The sequence below is a fragment of the Capsicum annuum genome, chromosome 9 (assembly GCF_002878395.1).
Source record: "Capsicum annuum cultivar UCD-10X-F1 chromosome 9, UCD10Xv1.1, whole genome shotgun sequence".
NCBI classification, from domain to species: domain Eukaryota; kingdom Viridiplantae; phylum Streptophyta; class Magnoliopsida; order Solanales; family Solanaceae; genus Capsicum; species Capsicum annuum.
Window position 1 is genome coordinate 12,376,147 of NC_061119.1, and position 14,888 is coordinate 12,391,034.

Sequence of the window (14,888 nt, forward strand, 5' to 3'; positions counted from 1 at the left end):
TGTCAAGATTTATAACGACAATGACAATTGATTCAATTTGAATATTATAGGCAATCGAATCAAATTAAAAATGGATATTTGATTCGCTTTTGCTTCGGTTGATGTAGTAAGACTTTTCATAACTCAGGGGTTTGCATTTCGAGATCATGATGAATCTAAATCATCACTTAGTAGGGGTAACCTTCTTCAAATACTCTCATGGTATACAAAAAAGTGATAAAATTCATGACTATGTGCTAGAACATGCTCCTCTAAATGATCAAGTGACTTCTCCAATGATTCAAAAAGACATTGTGACTGCATGTAAAATAGAGACCGTTAAAGCTATTCTTGAGAAATTAAATGGTGATTACTTTGCTTTACTAGTTGATGAATCTTTTGATGTATCCCGTAAAGAGCAGATGGTTATTGTATTGCGATATATTGATAGAATGGGATTTTTAATAGAGCGACTTATTGACATTGTTCATGTTAAAAATACTAGTGGTTTATCTCTAAAGGGGGCAATTGTTAATTTACTTGCTCAACATTTCTTGAGTCTATCATCCGTGCGTGGACAATGTTATGACGGGGCAAGTAATATGCAAGGTGATATTAATGGTCTAAAATGTTGATTAGGCAAGAAAGCAAATCGGCTCATTCTATCCATTGGTTTGCTCATCAACTTCAACTAACTCTTGTTGGAGTCTCAAAAAAGTGTATTGAAGTGGGAAAGCTTGTAGTGTTGGTTTCAAATATTTTAAATGTGTTGGGATCTTCTTTTAAGCGTATGGATGAATTTTGAGATTCTCAAAAAAATAAAATTCAAGAGGCATTAGATATGGGTGAAGTTACTACCGGCAGGGGCTTGAATCAACAACTTGGTCTATCAAGAGCTTGTGATACTCGTTGGGGATCCCATTATAAATCCTTTAGTAATTTTATTTTGATGTTTGACTCTATTCTTGATGTTCTTGAATCACTTATTCTTGATGCACGGAATATGGATGAAAGAGCCAAGGCAATGGGACATCTTGAAGCTTGTTGAACATTTGAGGTTGCTTTCATGTTGCGCTTGATGAGAGATATTTTGGCTATCACAAATGAGCTTAATAAATGCTTACAAAAAAAAGGAGCAAGATATTGCAAGTGCCATGTTACTTGTTGAAGTAGCAAAGAGAAGGTTGCAAGTTTTAAGGGATAATGAATGGGATTCTCTTATTGATAAGGTGTCTATATTTTGTACTCAACTTGATATTTTGATACCTAACTTTGAAGAACCATATGTTAGCTCTTTAAGACCCCGACGTAAACTTGCTAGCTATACAGTCTTACATCATTATCGTGTTGAAGTGTTTTGCAATATTATTGATTGGCAACTTCAAGAACGTAATGATCGTTTTGATGAGGTGACGACTGATTTGCTCCATGGAATTGCTTGTTTGAACCCAATTAACTCATTTTCAAGTTTTGACATCAAAAAAATAATGAGAATGGCGGAGTTATATCCAGATGACTTTGATGAATCTAATATGGGTACTCTTGAGAATCAACTTACAAGTTACATTATTGATGTTCGTGATGTTGATGAAAGGTTCTCCGATCTCAATGGGCTATGCGATCTTTCCAAAAGATTAGTGTAGACAAAGAAACATTCAAATTATCCTCTAGTATTCCGCTTAGTGAAACTTGCTCTACTTCTACCCGTTGCTACCGCATCCGTTGAAAGAGCTTTTTCGGCAGTAAAGTATATCAAGAATGATTTGCGAAGTCGAATGAGTGATGATTTTTTTTGTGGTTGTTTGGTGCCTTATCTAGAAAAAGATGTATTTGATAATATTTCTAATGATGCTATTATTAAGACATTTCAAGATATGAAACCTCGTGTAGTACAATTGTAAATTGTAATGTATGTAGTTGCATTTGGAATAGTAAAACTATGTTTTAAGGTCAAGTTTGGGACTTTTGAATGTTTGTTTATGTACGTCGTGTATTCTAGTTCTTGTATGGCAACTTTCCTTCTTATGTGCTGACCTTATTCTTGCAATTTATGGAAGTGTCCATTTATTCTTTTCTGAACTATTTTTCCTTGAGCCGAAGGTCTACTTGAAATTGTCTCTCTACCTAATAATTACATGATACCTTAACTTGGTTGTTGCATTATGCATATTTTAGTTTGTATGCCTTGAAAATATCCTTTTCAGCTCTTTGTTCACTGCATTTTGGACATGGTTGTTTTCTTTGGTCCTTGAAAATTCGTTGCAGTTGGTTCATCGATATCGTCTCTATCAGGTTTATGTACAACAACCATGAAAGCTGCAGGAGCAATTAGAGTGTTTGAGCTTCTGAATTGCATCTCAAACATGTCTACATCAGGAGATAAGTGCCTTGTAAGGTTAGTTTGTCCTTTTTCACTCGCAAACATCCTTTTATGGGGGTGCTGGTAGTAAGAAGCTTGTATTCCACTGGCGATTACTTATTTTGTTGAAGTGAAAACCAATAGAAAGACTTCTTATAACATCTCGGCTGTTGGTGCAAATGGAGACGTTGAACTGGATGATATTGACCTCCGCCATAATGACATTGGAAACAGTCTTCAGACAACTTCCATTCTACTCTAAATTTCAGGACTAAAAGGTTAAATAAATCAGCATTATATAATCTTGAGTCACCTGGCAACCTGATAAATGAACAGTTGGCAGTAAGATTGCCAGCTCGAATATCCCCATCATCTACAGCGTCACAAAGCTTGTAATGTTTGCTGAATCATTGGTTGCATTCACTGATGCAGAGAGGTTAATTGGAGAAGTTGAAAAGAATCAAGCAGCTCTTAACCCTGAACGTACTATATATGTGATGTTAAAAGGCTCATTGGAAGGAAGTAAGTTTGAACATGTTACAGTTTTTTCGTTTTGTTGTGAATGTTGTATTGTGGGGCTTGTGTTTCTTGAGATTTTTGGTGTTTTTGATTTGATTTTGTTCTTGTTGTTTGGCAGGTTTGACGATCCAGAAGTTCAGAAAATTATCAAAATGTTGCCTTTTAATGTTGTGAACAAAGATGGCAAGCCTTATGTACAAGTGAAGATTAAAGATGGCGACATTAAAGTGTTTAGCCCAGAGGAAATTAGTGCTATGATCTTGCAGAAAATGAAACAAACAGCTGAGGGGCGTATTTAGGGAAGTCAATTAAGCACGCTGTCATCACCGTTCCAGGTATATTTAACAACAAAAAAGATATCCAAAGATGTATTTTCATATTATTGCTAACTCCTTGATCATGAAAATGTTGTTGTCTATTTTTTTCGATTGAGAAATTTGATTCATATGTAGATTATTTTAATGATGCACAAAGGCAAGCAACCAAGGATGCTGGCACCATAGCAATTAGCAGGGCTGAATGTAGTTCGGATAATAAATGAGCCGACTGCGGCTGCTATATAGCCTATGGTTTGGACAAGAAAGGGAAAGAGAAGAACATTTTGGTGTATGGCCAGCAAAATGGTTGATCTTCTGGGTAAAACCAGTGTTGTTGCATTTGAAGTAGTTGTAAATATTCACTGGCTTGATTTTGAAGAAAATAGAAGCAGAGACTAGAAGTGAGATGTTTTTGCTAAAAGTCTGTCAACATCATTTGAAGCTTCAGGTCCGAAAGAACAACTGTATGCTCTATTGCAGGTAAGAATGCATCTTCCATATTAAGTTTTTAATGCTAGAAAACTTTGTTGGGATGTAGATTTGGTTATGACATTGCCTTTTCTGGTTAACTGTACGAATAGGAAATTCATGGTTTACTCAGGCAAGGTGTTTCTGCTGATAAAATTTTCACTCAACTATCACCATGGGCTTCTGCACTTTTCAAATTTTTATCGCATTTTATCAGAAAACAGGTGCAGGTTCTGTATGTGTATCAATTGACTGACTCAAGTCTCATTAGGATAGTGCTTACACCCCTAGACTTGTGATTTTGTAGCTTCTCTTGCACCCAGAATCAGATGACTCTGCTCAGCTATCGCAGGTAACTACAGTTGCTGTTTGGATGGTGTTGCTTGATGATATTTGAGCTATCTTTTAGTTGATTGTTTTTAATGCTTCCTTACAGATTGAGATAGAGAAATTATGGCTCATCTTGTGAAATATATATTTTATCTTTTAACCCGACCCGCTTTTTTGGTGGATATTAGTTGCATGCTTACTTATTTTGTTTGAACTCCCTCGATAAAAATCCTGCCTCCGCCACTGTCTCAACTCACTCTTTCACTATTACTCATAAATCCACACTTGTCATCTTTTTTTTCTCATGTCTCACAATATACTACAACTCGTCTCTTTTCTTCATATACCACAACAAAGGAAGAACACCACTATTTATAGGTGAGGAATTCATCCTTATATTGAATAGGAAGAATATGATGTAGTAAAGTGGGTACATAAATGGTATTTAGGTTGCAAATATTACAAGAGTTACATTAGTAATGAGGTAGACTAATGGTAGAAGTTACAAGAACTAAACGTCACATTCTACCATAAAATAATGAGTGAAATAGAGGGTTAGTGGTTATAAGAGTTACACAAAGTAAATACACTTTTGCTCTTAATAATATGGCTAAATAACGTAAACCCCAAGTGTTTCACATATATTTATCATCTCTCCCAACTTTTTAAAATGTTACTGAAAATCCCATTTCCGATACATTACTTGATATCGTATGATACATTATTTTAAGATAATTAAGTATCATATTTAATGTTGTTCAATAGTTAACAACCGGTAATTAAGCAGAAGATTGTTTGATCAAATCCCTTAAATATAGGAGTTGCCGTTTTGTAGTACATAAATCACGTAACAGATTTTTTTTTTTTTTTTAATTGTGAATGCCTATTTGATTTTTTTCAGCTCTTTGCTTCAGAAAACTTACTTTTGACAACTCTTTCATACAATTTAAGAATATTTCAATTCTGTCGAGACATTCTGGTATTTGGCAAAATGAAATTATTTATGAAAATTACAAAAGTGATGGAATTTTAGTTAGCGAAAGTGTCGTATTTCAGGTTGATTTCTGTTATTGCATCGGAACTTGACATAGATCAAGTGAAGAAAAATATAGATGTTCGTTATATTGTTGACGAAAATATGGCTTCAATGGTTATTAGAAACGACAATGGTATTAAGGTTTACGTTGAGTTAAAAAAAATATTTATAGATTTTGTAATGTATCCGTTATGCATTACGACAAGGGATAAATCGACTGAAGATCGAGAATTTGATGTTGAAACTGGTACGATTATGTGTGTCGACGGAATGGAATCAGATGCATCTGCACTTGCCGTTGTTGATTCTAATAATCAATACGCTTTGTATGTATCAGAAATTGAAACTAGTAAATTCATCACCGATTGTCATTTGGTTGAGATTTTACGGTGTTTGAATGAATCAATTTCAATATTAACAATACCAAAGTAATGAAATTATTGTTGGAGAAAGTATTTCTTTTTTGAGATTGATTTCAAAAAACAATCCCCTTCGATGAAAATTCCAGAAAAATTCTCTCACATCTGTTTTCTTTTCTAATTTCTTTATTTTGAATATGTTATGAATATCTCCATTTTGTTGAGATTTACAGTGTTTGAAATAAATTTCAATATGAAAAATATAAAAGTAATGAAATTATTGTTGGAGAAAGTGTTTCGTTTTTGAGTTGATTTCGACAATCGCAATCAAATTTGGTATTGATAATCAAGAAAAAAATCGACGCAAGATACGTTGTCAAAGAAAATTCATCGTCAATGATGATTCGGAAGATAATGAAGTAAAAGGTTTATGTTGAGTTCAAGAATAATATTTTCGAATTTGTAATGTAGCTCGAATGATGGTATATTGGTGTTGTAATATGATATATTACTGCTTATATTTAATGTATCAAGTCACAAAAGATGCATCTATGACTTCTTTTCGAAAGAGAATTGATATTTATATTTCAAGATACATAGCATGTTTCACGTATTCTGATTAATTTGTTGCTTTGTTTTTAGTTGGTCTAACGTTGAATATTGTTTAAACAATATTGTAGTATATTTCATTTGAGATTTGGTACATTTTGATGTATTATAGAATTTAATTTTACGGTATATTTCCTGTACATAAACATGTAATTTATTTGGATTATCTTGTACAAGCTCAAGCATTAACATGCATTTGATTATTTGTCCTTACAAATTTGATTTAGACATATCAATAAATACACCAAAGCATGTCTACTTAACAATTTGAGTACTTTTACCCAAAAAATTCTTAATATCAATAGCAAATTTATGATTGCACGAACTACCAAACCTCATAGGATGAGGTGGAACGAATTTGATAACATATTTCATCCCGTGCGTTCAGAAATATTGAACATAATATAACGCAACAGAATAATAAAGACATATTTATTTTATAATATATTTCTTAACATAAATAACATTATTATGTTGGATGAATCAGGTGTAAAAGTATCCAAAACACACACAACTTTTACTATGTATTAGAAATAATGAAATATTTTATTAAGTTAGATCTATGTATTGGATTCAAAATATTGAATGTATCAGGTGTAAAAGAACCCAAATAACATACAAATTTCAGTATGTATTAGAAAACATGCAACATCTCAGTAAAATTTGATATATGTATCAAATTCAGTATATTTAATGTATCAGGTGAAAAAAACCCAAAAGACAGACAACTTTTACTATGTATCATAACGAATGCAATGTCTCTGTAACATTACAGCTATGTATCGGATGCATCGTTTATATTATCGTTTGTTACATTTTGTATTATGATACATAATTATAATGTATATGGACCAAATTCATCTATCAAATACATAAAAATCATATCTTTGATAGTGGGTCTCTTTCGCAACTTCCTTTCTATTTCTTTTTCTCTTTAAAACAACATTCTTTTTTCTTTTTGAAACAACAACAACAGGCTTTTTTTCATTACTTTCAGCAGCATCCCGTAACTTCTTCATCATTGTCAGATCGTTTGCGTCAATGGAAGACCAATTTTAAAACTAATAAACTTAAAGAGAAAAAGTCACTATCAAATACGAAAAATCAAATAAACTTATAAACTATCTTCCATTGATAGACTAATAAACTAAAGAAAATCAATGATATGCATCGCTTACAACTAATGAGAAAAACTAATAAGAAAACTAATGAGAAACTTCCACTATCAAGTACAGAAAATCAAATAAACTAATAAACTATCTTCCATTGATCAATTTTAAAACTAATAAACTTAAAAATCAAATACGGAATTTTTGGAGTAATTTGCGTCAATGGAAGACCATTACTCCAAATGGAAGACTGTTTTGCATTAAACATGGGATTTAGAGTAATCTAAGTTAGTGAAATCGTAATTTAAGGCAAAATTTTAGGAGTTGTTTGTTGTGTATTGAAGTGGATAGTAATGTGTCAGAAAAATAGCGTGTAAAGTGGTTTAGGAGGGATTTTTGTAATTAGTTTAGTGGGATGAGCTTTTAAGTAATATTAAAACGTTAAGGTGTTATTTTAGGTAATTTTATCCAATAATATTTCACCAATGTGCATTGTAGAACTGCATTGTAGAAGTGCACTTAGTTAATTTGATATAATGCACTTTAATATAATTAAAATATTAAAATGCACTAATATTTTTCCACTCATTTTAACATTCAAATAAGAGAGTTCACCAATTTAATTTAAGGAAGACTATTGTGCATAATGAAAGTGTGCTTTGCATTAAATCTCCACTTAGTAAAACATTAACCTTTACTCCAGAGTCAATAATTGTAATACCCCGTACTTTTCCTAACTTGAAAAGTTTCCCAAGAATATTAGAAGCTTTCTTTGAAAGATGAATTCACTTTTGTACACGTGGAATTTTCAAGATTTTCACTTTGATCATGTGGGAAATTCAATAAGCTTTCCATCGATATAAGATTCACTTAAATCCGATCATCGGGTAAGAAATTATGCCTATTTCAAGTTTCCATCGTAAAACAGTGCCATATTGGTCAGTGGCGCATTGCGTCACAAGCTAAAATGACAATTGTCCTTTTCCAGTGTCTCAGCTTGATTTTTCCCGTGTCGCGCCAAAGTTCCAGGTCAGGAAGGAAGGGGCAACGCGATGGGTCTGCGTCGCGCCATCCCTCAATTTTCCAATTGTCAAATTCCAGTGACACGACATGATAGCGCCGCGTCGCGCCATGGGCCCAGTTTGGAAAATTTTTACTGAAATTACAAGATGCGTTCAAGGTCCTACCCCTATTTAAACCTAATAACACGTGATTTGGCCATTCTTCACCCAAAATATACTAGTTTCTCTGAAGTTTCTCTCAAGAACAAGCTAGGGTTTCTATTGGGGATTCAAATTCAAGAAGGTTTCACCGTCAATCTTCACGAAATCACGAATTAAGGTATGCGTAGTGTTCATTCATGGACTTCTTTCGTCCATGAAGCCCGAGAATCTCTTTTCTAAGTTTAAGTTTATGGATTTCTTTATGAATTTTATGTTGGGTTTGTTTTGTTTATGTTGAGAATGATCAATTGAATTCAAATCCATGTTGGGTGATCTATTTTATATGGAATTGATTTGTATAGATGTATATTCATGTAAACCTATAAATAAACCCTAGGATGAAGAAATTAGAGATGAATCATGATGATTAATTGTTGTATAATTGTTGTCTACATGTGATATGCCTACCATGTGTATGATTAAATTCCTAGATGAAGGAACAATGCCAAACTAGTATTGATACAAGAAAAACAACGGAAGCACGAAAACAAATACCAAAATCAGTCCACTAGCCAAGAAACCGAGGACCTCTTTTGGTGACCCCTCTCGGATTCGCTACCAACAAGAAGAATACAAGGCGCAAGGGTGTAATAACACCAAAACAGTAGCAACACAACAAGAACAATATGAACAATAGACAAATTTCGGATTCCACATTAACAACACAAACACACGATTACAACATCAACACTACTACGCGATTACAAAGAAAAAAAGGATAGATAGTTAGACAAATTGAAGGTATAATATTAACAACCCAAAAGACTATTCCAATCTTGGACCTTTTACATCATACACATCAAATAACTAAATATTACAGTGGCACAAGAGTGACCCCAATCTCCCAAGCATCCAACATTTCCAAGTTTGAATCTAACACTAGCGATTTCACACTCAAGTTGATTTCCCTAGTTACAATTTCAGGTTGGTGGTCTTCTCTCCTTAGAGAGGAAACGTTTCAAGTGTTATAAACTCATAATATTCATAAAAAAATCTCCCTAATGAAACCCTACATTATTCTATTTATAGTGTATTACAAATAATAGGTAAAATGACCAAAAGGCCCCTTAGTGAAGGGGCACCCCTCTAGTATATGTAGTGAACTATTTTGGTGTCCATTTAGGTGCTCCTTTGCAATTCATTGCAAACACCAAGCCTCGGGTCTAACGTACGCCCTCATAAGTCCATCTACGTGATCGTACTCGTATCATCCTCCCCTTCTTGAAAAGGATTCGACCTCGAATCCGTACCTTGCAAAATCAAAGAGGAAACAAACAAGTACACATCCTCATGGCATGAGGGTTAGGGTTAGAAAAATAAACAATTAGCACTATCATGCCACGGTGGTACACACTTGAAGTACAACTAAGGATACTTTGTGTTAATTATGAAAAGCTTTTGTACAACATCACAAACGAAAGGGCTCGGATGAACATCAAGAATTAAGGGACAAAAATTGAGACTACGCCTCTCATACGATGTATATCCAACAACATCATGAATATCATCAAATGCATATAGGTAGTGAAGAAAGGAACCAAAGACACAATTCTCATCTAAGATGTATTCACAAGTAAGAACACACAACGAGAGAAAGGGACATTGTAAGCACGTAGAACCTCTCTTCTTCCAACTACTTACCGAGGGAAGGCATTCCATCAAGGGAGTCTTACCAATAGGGAGAATAGGGAAACTACCATGCAAAAATCCAATCCAAGGCAAGTAGTTTGCCCAAGAACTCGGCTTCCCTCTACAAATGATGTGAAACACGCTCCCAAAAGTCCCACAAGATACTTCAACTTGTCCAACCCCATGAAGGTGACAAGAAGTATTTAACATCCTTGGACCCTTCCACAAACAAGAATACAACTTGGCATCCTCAAGTTGTGGTTCATATAACTTAAATACAAGTGTGTCAAACATGGATGCACGGATATGAGCAATACCCCAAAGAGACAATGACACATTTTCCCTACGGTCCTTGAGTAGACACAAACCATTAACATCAAAGGGATCATAATTAAAGTCGCCATATTTGTCAAGCATGGGTTGGGTGTCATGCAAAGGAGTACAAGCAAAATTATTTTTCAAAGATATGTCAAGCACATGATTAACCCTATGAGCCAAGCAAACATTAGAATCTTTACAACAACATAAGCTCACAGGTTCACTCCTTTGTCCTTGACCAACATCTTTAAATTCTTCACTCACTTGAGATTCATTAATCACATTACACATATTCTCAAGTGGTGGGCAATTTTTACACACAAGTTGATCAACACAATTTTCACATGACGATGTACTTTTATTCAACACAATAGCTTTAACACTAGGTGGACACAAATCGATCATACTAGAAGAGTCGATTCGGTCATCTATAGGATCAACTAGTGTATCCACTCGCACAACATGTACATCATCCACAAGTGGTAAGGAATCAATATACTCATATGTAGGTAAGCTACTACTCACACTCAACGATTTATTAGTCATATGTTCATCAGTCACATGTACCAAAGTATAAGTGTTAGCTATTTTTCCTTGACGTTCATGAGTATGTTCATCTTTACCTCGGTGTGAAAGTCCTTCACAAGTTTGGGCAGCAACTTCCTTCAGGAAGCTCTCACCGCAAGGTGTTTGGACCTTAGGTTTTGGAATTGTTGAGATAAGTGTGGATACCAATTGGCGTAGCCTTTCAACGTGCATGAAAGTAGCCTTTCAACGTACCCTTTCATGTCTTCAATATTGTCAGTGATGCGGTCAAACGAGGCATCGAGATTGGTGGTAGCCATGGTACCTAAAAGAAAAGACAACAACGAACAACAAAACAACAAACTTGTTAGCTCAAAAATGCCTCACCATACTCTCACTCTCGATTTTTACCTCACACTTGGTTTCACAAGTATTGAAAGTCGTCTTGTACTTCGCAAGTGATTGAAGGCCGAGTCTACTCTTGCCCGGAATAGATTTTTGTTTGAGTTGACTCAAAGAAAATTTGTTTACGGACTTGAACCAAAAAGATACAACGAATTCACAAAAGATAAAATACACAACAAACGTAGACACGAACAAACGGACTCTACAACTAACTTACAATATAGTAGGAGATTACTAGTTTGTTAATTAGTGTTCGAACCAACAAATGGAACTAGGAAACAATAAAATGAAACTAAGAAATCTGAAATTTGAGCTTAAAAATTGTCGGTGAACAGTAAAAACGTGATGTGAAAGCCACGTATTGGTTGCGGTTGTTATCAAATTTTATTTTCTAATTCAAGTCATGGTCCAATTGTAATTTGGAATTGGTGAGAATTGGTTAAGGAGAGAAAACAGGTCTTGAAATCCTCTTTCAAATTCAAAAAGCAAGACTTGACTTGCAACTACAAGTCTTGAAACTCTTTTCAATTTTCAAACAAAAGTCTTGACTTGGCTAATACTATTCCCACAAAACAAGGTCCTTAAATCATGAAAGGTTGTTGGAAGTGGTTGTAAAGTCTTTGTTTTGTGTAGGAAAAGTCTTGAAAGACCTTAAAACTTGGAAGATTGTTGAAGAAGGCTTACGGGTGGTTGAAAAAAGTCTTCAAGACTAACAACAATACCACTCTTTCTTCTGGGTTTTAAGATCAAACAACACATTTTCTTCAACAAGTTATGAAGGTGGTGAAGAACACCAAGAACACAACACTTGGAATTCTAAGGTTCATGTTGGGTTCTCCATCATCAACAACACATGTTCAACCTCAAATTTCTAATAACAAAAAACAACAACGCAACGTCCAACTCCAAATCCACAATACAACACATGGCCAAGCTTGAACAACAACAATATCACACGTCCACAACAATGTTCACAACAACAACTTTCAACAAGTTTAAGCTCAAGTTTAGATCTAGACTCAAAGTGTTAATGAACAAGAAAACTAACACTAGAAATGACAAAACAAACAAGAACACTACTAGATCTAGACATACAACAAACAAATCTCGGCCAAGACAACAAGAACACAATTTTCGGACAAGAAACAAAAATGGACAGATTTCAACTTTTCTGAATTTTTTTTTTTAGTTTTTAGTTTTTTTTTAATTTCCTAAGTAACAAACCCAAGATTTACTTCGTAGGAACGAAATCAAACTCGGCTTTGATACCAATGATACAAGAAAGACAACGGAAGTAAGAAAACAAACACCAAAATTTGTCCACTAGCCAAGAAACCGAGGACCTCTTTTGGTGACCCCTCTCGGATTCGGTACCAACAAGAGGAATACAAGGCGCAACGGCGTACTAACACCAAAACAGTAGCAACAAAACAAGAACAAGATGAAAAATAGACTAATTTTGGATTCCTCATTAACAACACAAACACACGGTTACAACATCAACACTACTGCACGATTACAAAGAAACAAAAGGATAGATAGTTAGACAAATTGAAGGTATAATATTAACAACCCAAAAGCCTATTCCACTATTGGACCTTTAATATCACACACATCAAATACCTAACTCTTACGTTGGCACAAGAGTGACCCCGATCTCCCAAGCATCCAACGTTTCTAAGCTTGAATCCAACACGAGCGATTCCACACTCAAGTTGATTTCCCTAGTTACAATTTTAGGTTGGTGGTCTTCTCGTCTTAGAGAGAAAATATTTCAAGCGTTATAAACTCATAATATTCATAAAAAATCTCCCTAATGAAACCCTACATTATTTTCTTTATAGTGTATTACAAATAATAGGTAAAATGACCAAAAGGCTCCTTAGTGAAAGGGCACCCCTCTAGTATATGTAGTGGACTGATTTGGCCTATTTAATGTATGTAGTGGACTGTTTTGGTGTCCATTTAGGTGCTCCTTTGTAATTCATTGCACACACCAAGCCTCGGGTCTAACATATGCCCTCATAAGTCCATCTACGTGATCATACTCGTATCAAGTATGATATCATAAAATGTACAAGCGTATACATATCACATGTTTGATAAAGTACTTCAATATATGAATTATGAATTGTGTTGTTGGTTATGTGTTCATGTAAATCATGCTATGTCAGTTTCTTTCTCATCAATTCTTGGGGGTACTTGTACCCGAACATTTAGCTGTATGCCTAGAGCCATGTTTTCACGATCTCCTCAGTCAAGCTATGATCCATAGAACTCTGTCGGTCATGTGACTCAGAAAATCTCAGAAATCTCAGAAATTTCAATAGCTTAGTAATCTCAGTAACCTTAGTATTCCTAGTCAATCTCAGTAATTTCAGTATTCTCAGTCAGTCCTCAGAACTCAGTACATTCCGTCAGTCAATGAAACTCAGTAAATTTAGTTTAGCTCCACTAGACAATACCACTAGTATCAATTCAGTTTAGTTAATCAACTCAATTTAGTTAATCAGTTCAGTGTCTTTCAGGTGGGAGTAGGATTCAGCACCGAGCGAGCCTAGGGATGGGGACTCACCCACTAGATAGGACTGAGATCCCTAGAAGCAATCCCTAAGTTCCAGAACTACGTAGCCAGCGTAGGTACGAGATGTCACCCGTTAGATAGGACTAACATACTTAGGGATCACTCGTTAGCTCATTTAAATGTATAGGACTGATCCCAGGGGTCACCTGCTAAATTAGGAATGACTCCACAATAGTTGTCTTTACCAGTGGCGTGGTACTGACACCCTTCCAGTTGGGGTTACAGGTTGGACCCTAGTTAGCTTAGTATGGGGCATGTCGGTTAGATGAATACATCCCACAGTTTCAGTTACAGAATCGGGACTGTCAGATACAGTCAATTCAGCTCAGTAGTATAGATTTAGGACTGTCAGATACAGTCAATCCATATCATTATAAATAGACCCCGGGATCACCCACCAGACAGGACTGATCTCAAATATGGTCAATCAATATCAATATCATCAGATGTAGAGATCACGCACTAGATAGGACTGATCTCAGATTCAGTTACTCAAATACAGTACGGAACTCAGCTAGTTCCATCAGGTTAGGACTGCTAGATATAATCACTCATGTTACCAGTTATATCAGTTATCAGAACTTATGTTATTAGCATTCAGCTTCAGGACTATCATATACAGTCAACCAGACCAGTTCTTCATTATCAGAACTGTCAGACACAATTATCTATGTATCAATAACATAGTATCAGTCCCTTAGTATTCAGTAATGCAGTAGCAGTTTCTCACTCATCAGTAACTCAGATGTCAATGTCAGTAGACTCAATAGTCAGAACTCAGTATCCAGTCCTATCATGATCTCAATTACTGTTACGTATGCTTGCATGTATTCTCACTTGCATATAAACCTATTGCATTCAGTCTACCTTACTTGCATACCAGTACATTCAAAGTACTGACACATTTACGTTATGGTGTCTTAGACTATAGGTTTAGAAGCACGAGCTCCAGAAAATCAGTAGCATCCCAGTTCAGCGATCAGAGTTAGCAGTGAGTCCTCATTCTTCGAGGACATGATGATCACATTACTATTTCAGTTTTCAGTTTATTTCAGTAGTTGAAGTTAGTTGGGGACATGTCCCATCAACTCTTCATTCAGACAGTTTAGAGGCTTTCAG

At 35.0% G+C, this 14,888-nt stretch overlaps 2 protein-coding genes and 1 pseudogene across 2 annotated transcripts; all 3 read left to right on the forward strand.

Annotated features, from left to right (window-relative positions):
• Positions 1 to 1,082: 1,082 nt before the first annotated feature.
• On the forward strand, positions 1,083 to 1,622 carry LOC107841622. Its single transcript, XM_016685483.1, has one exon. The coding sequence runs from the start codon at positions 1,083 to 1,085 to the stop codon at positions 1,620 to 1,622; it is 540 nt and encodes a 179-aa protein (XP_016540969.1).
• Positions 1,623 to 2,380: 758 nt separating this feature from the next.
• On the forward strand, positions 2,381 to 4,132 carry LOC107841623 (annotated as a pseudogene).
• LOC107842930 lies at positions 3,661 to 7,192 on the forward strand. Its single transcript, XM_016686983.2, has 3 exons — positions 3,661 to 3,866; positions 3,950 to 3,994; positions 5,029 to 7,192. Exons 1-3 carry the CDS (start codon positions 3,721 to 3,723, stop codon positions 5,438 to 5,440), a joined length of 603 nt encoding a protein of 200 aa, XP_016542469.2. The 5' UTR covers positions 3,661 to 3,720; the 3' UTR covers positions 5,441 to 7,192.
• Positions 7,193 to 14,888: the final 7,696 nt, after the last annotated feature.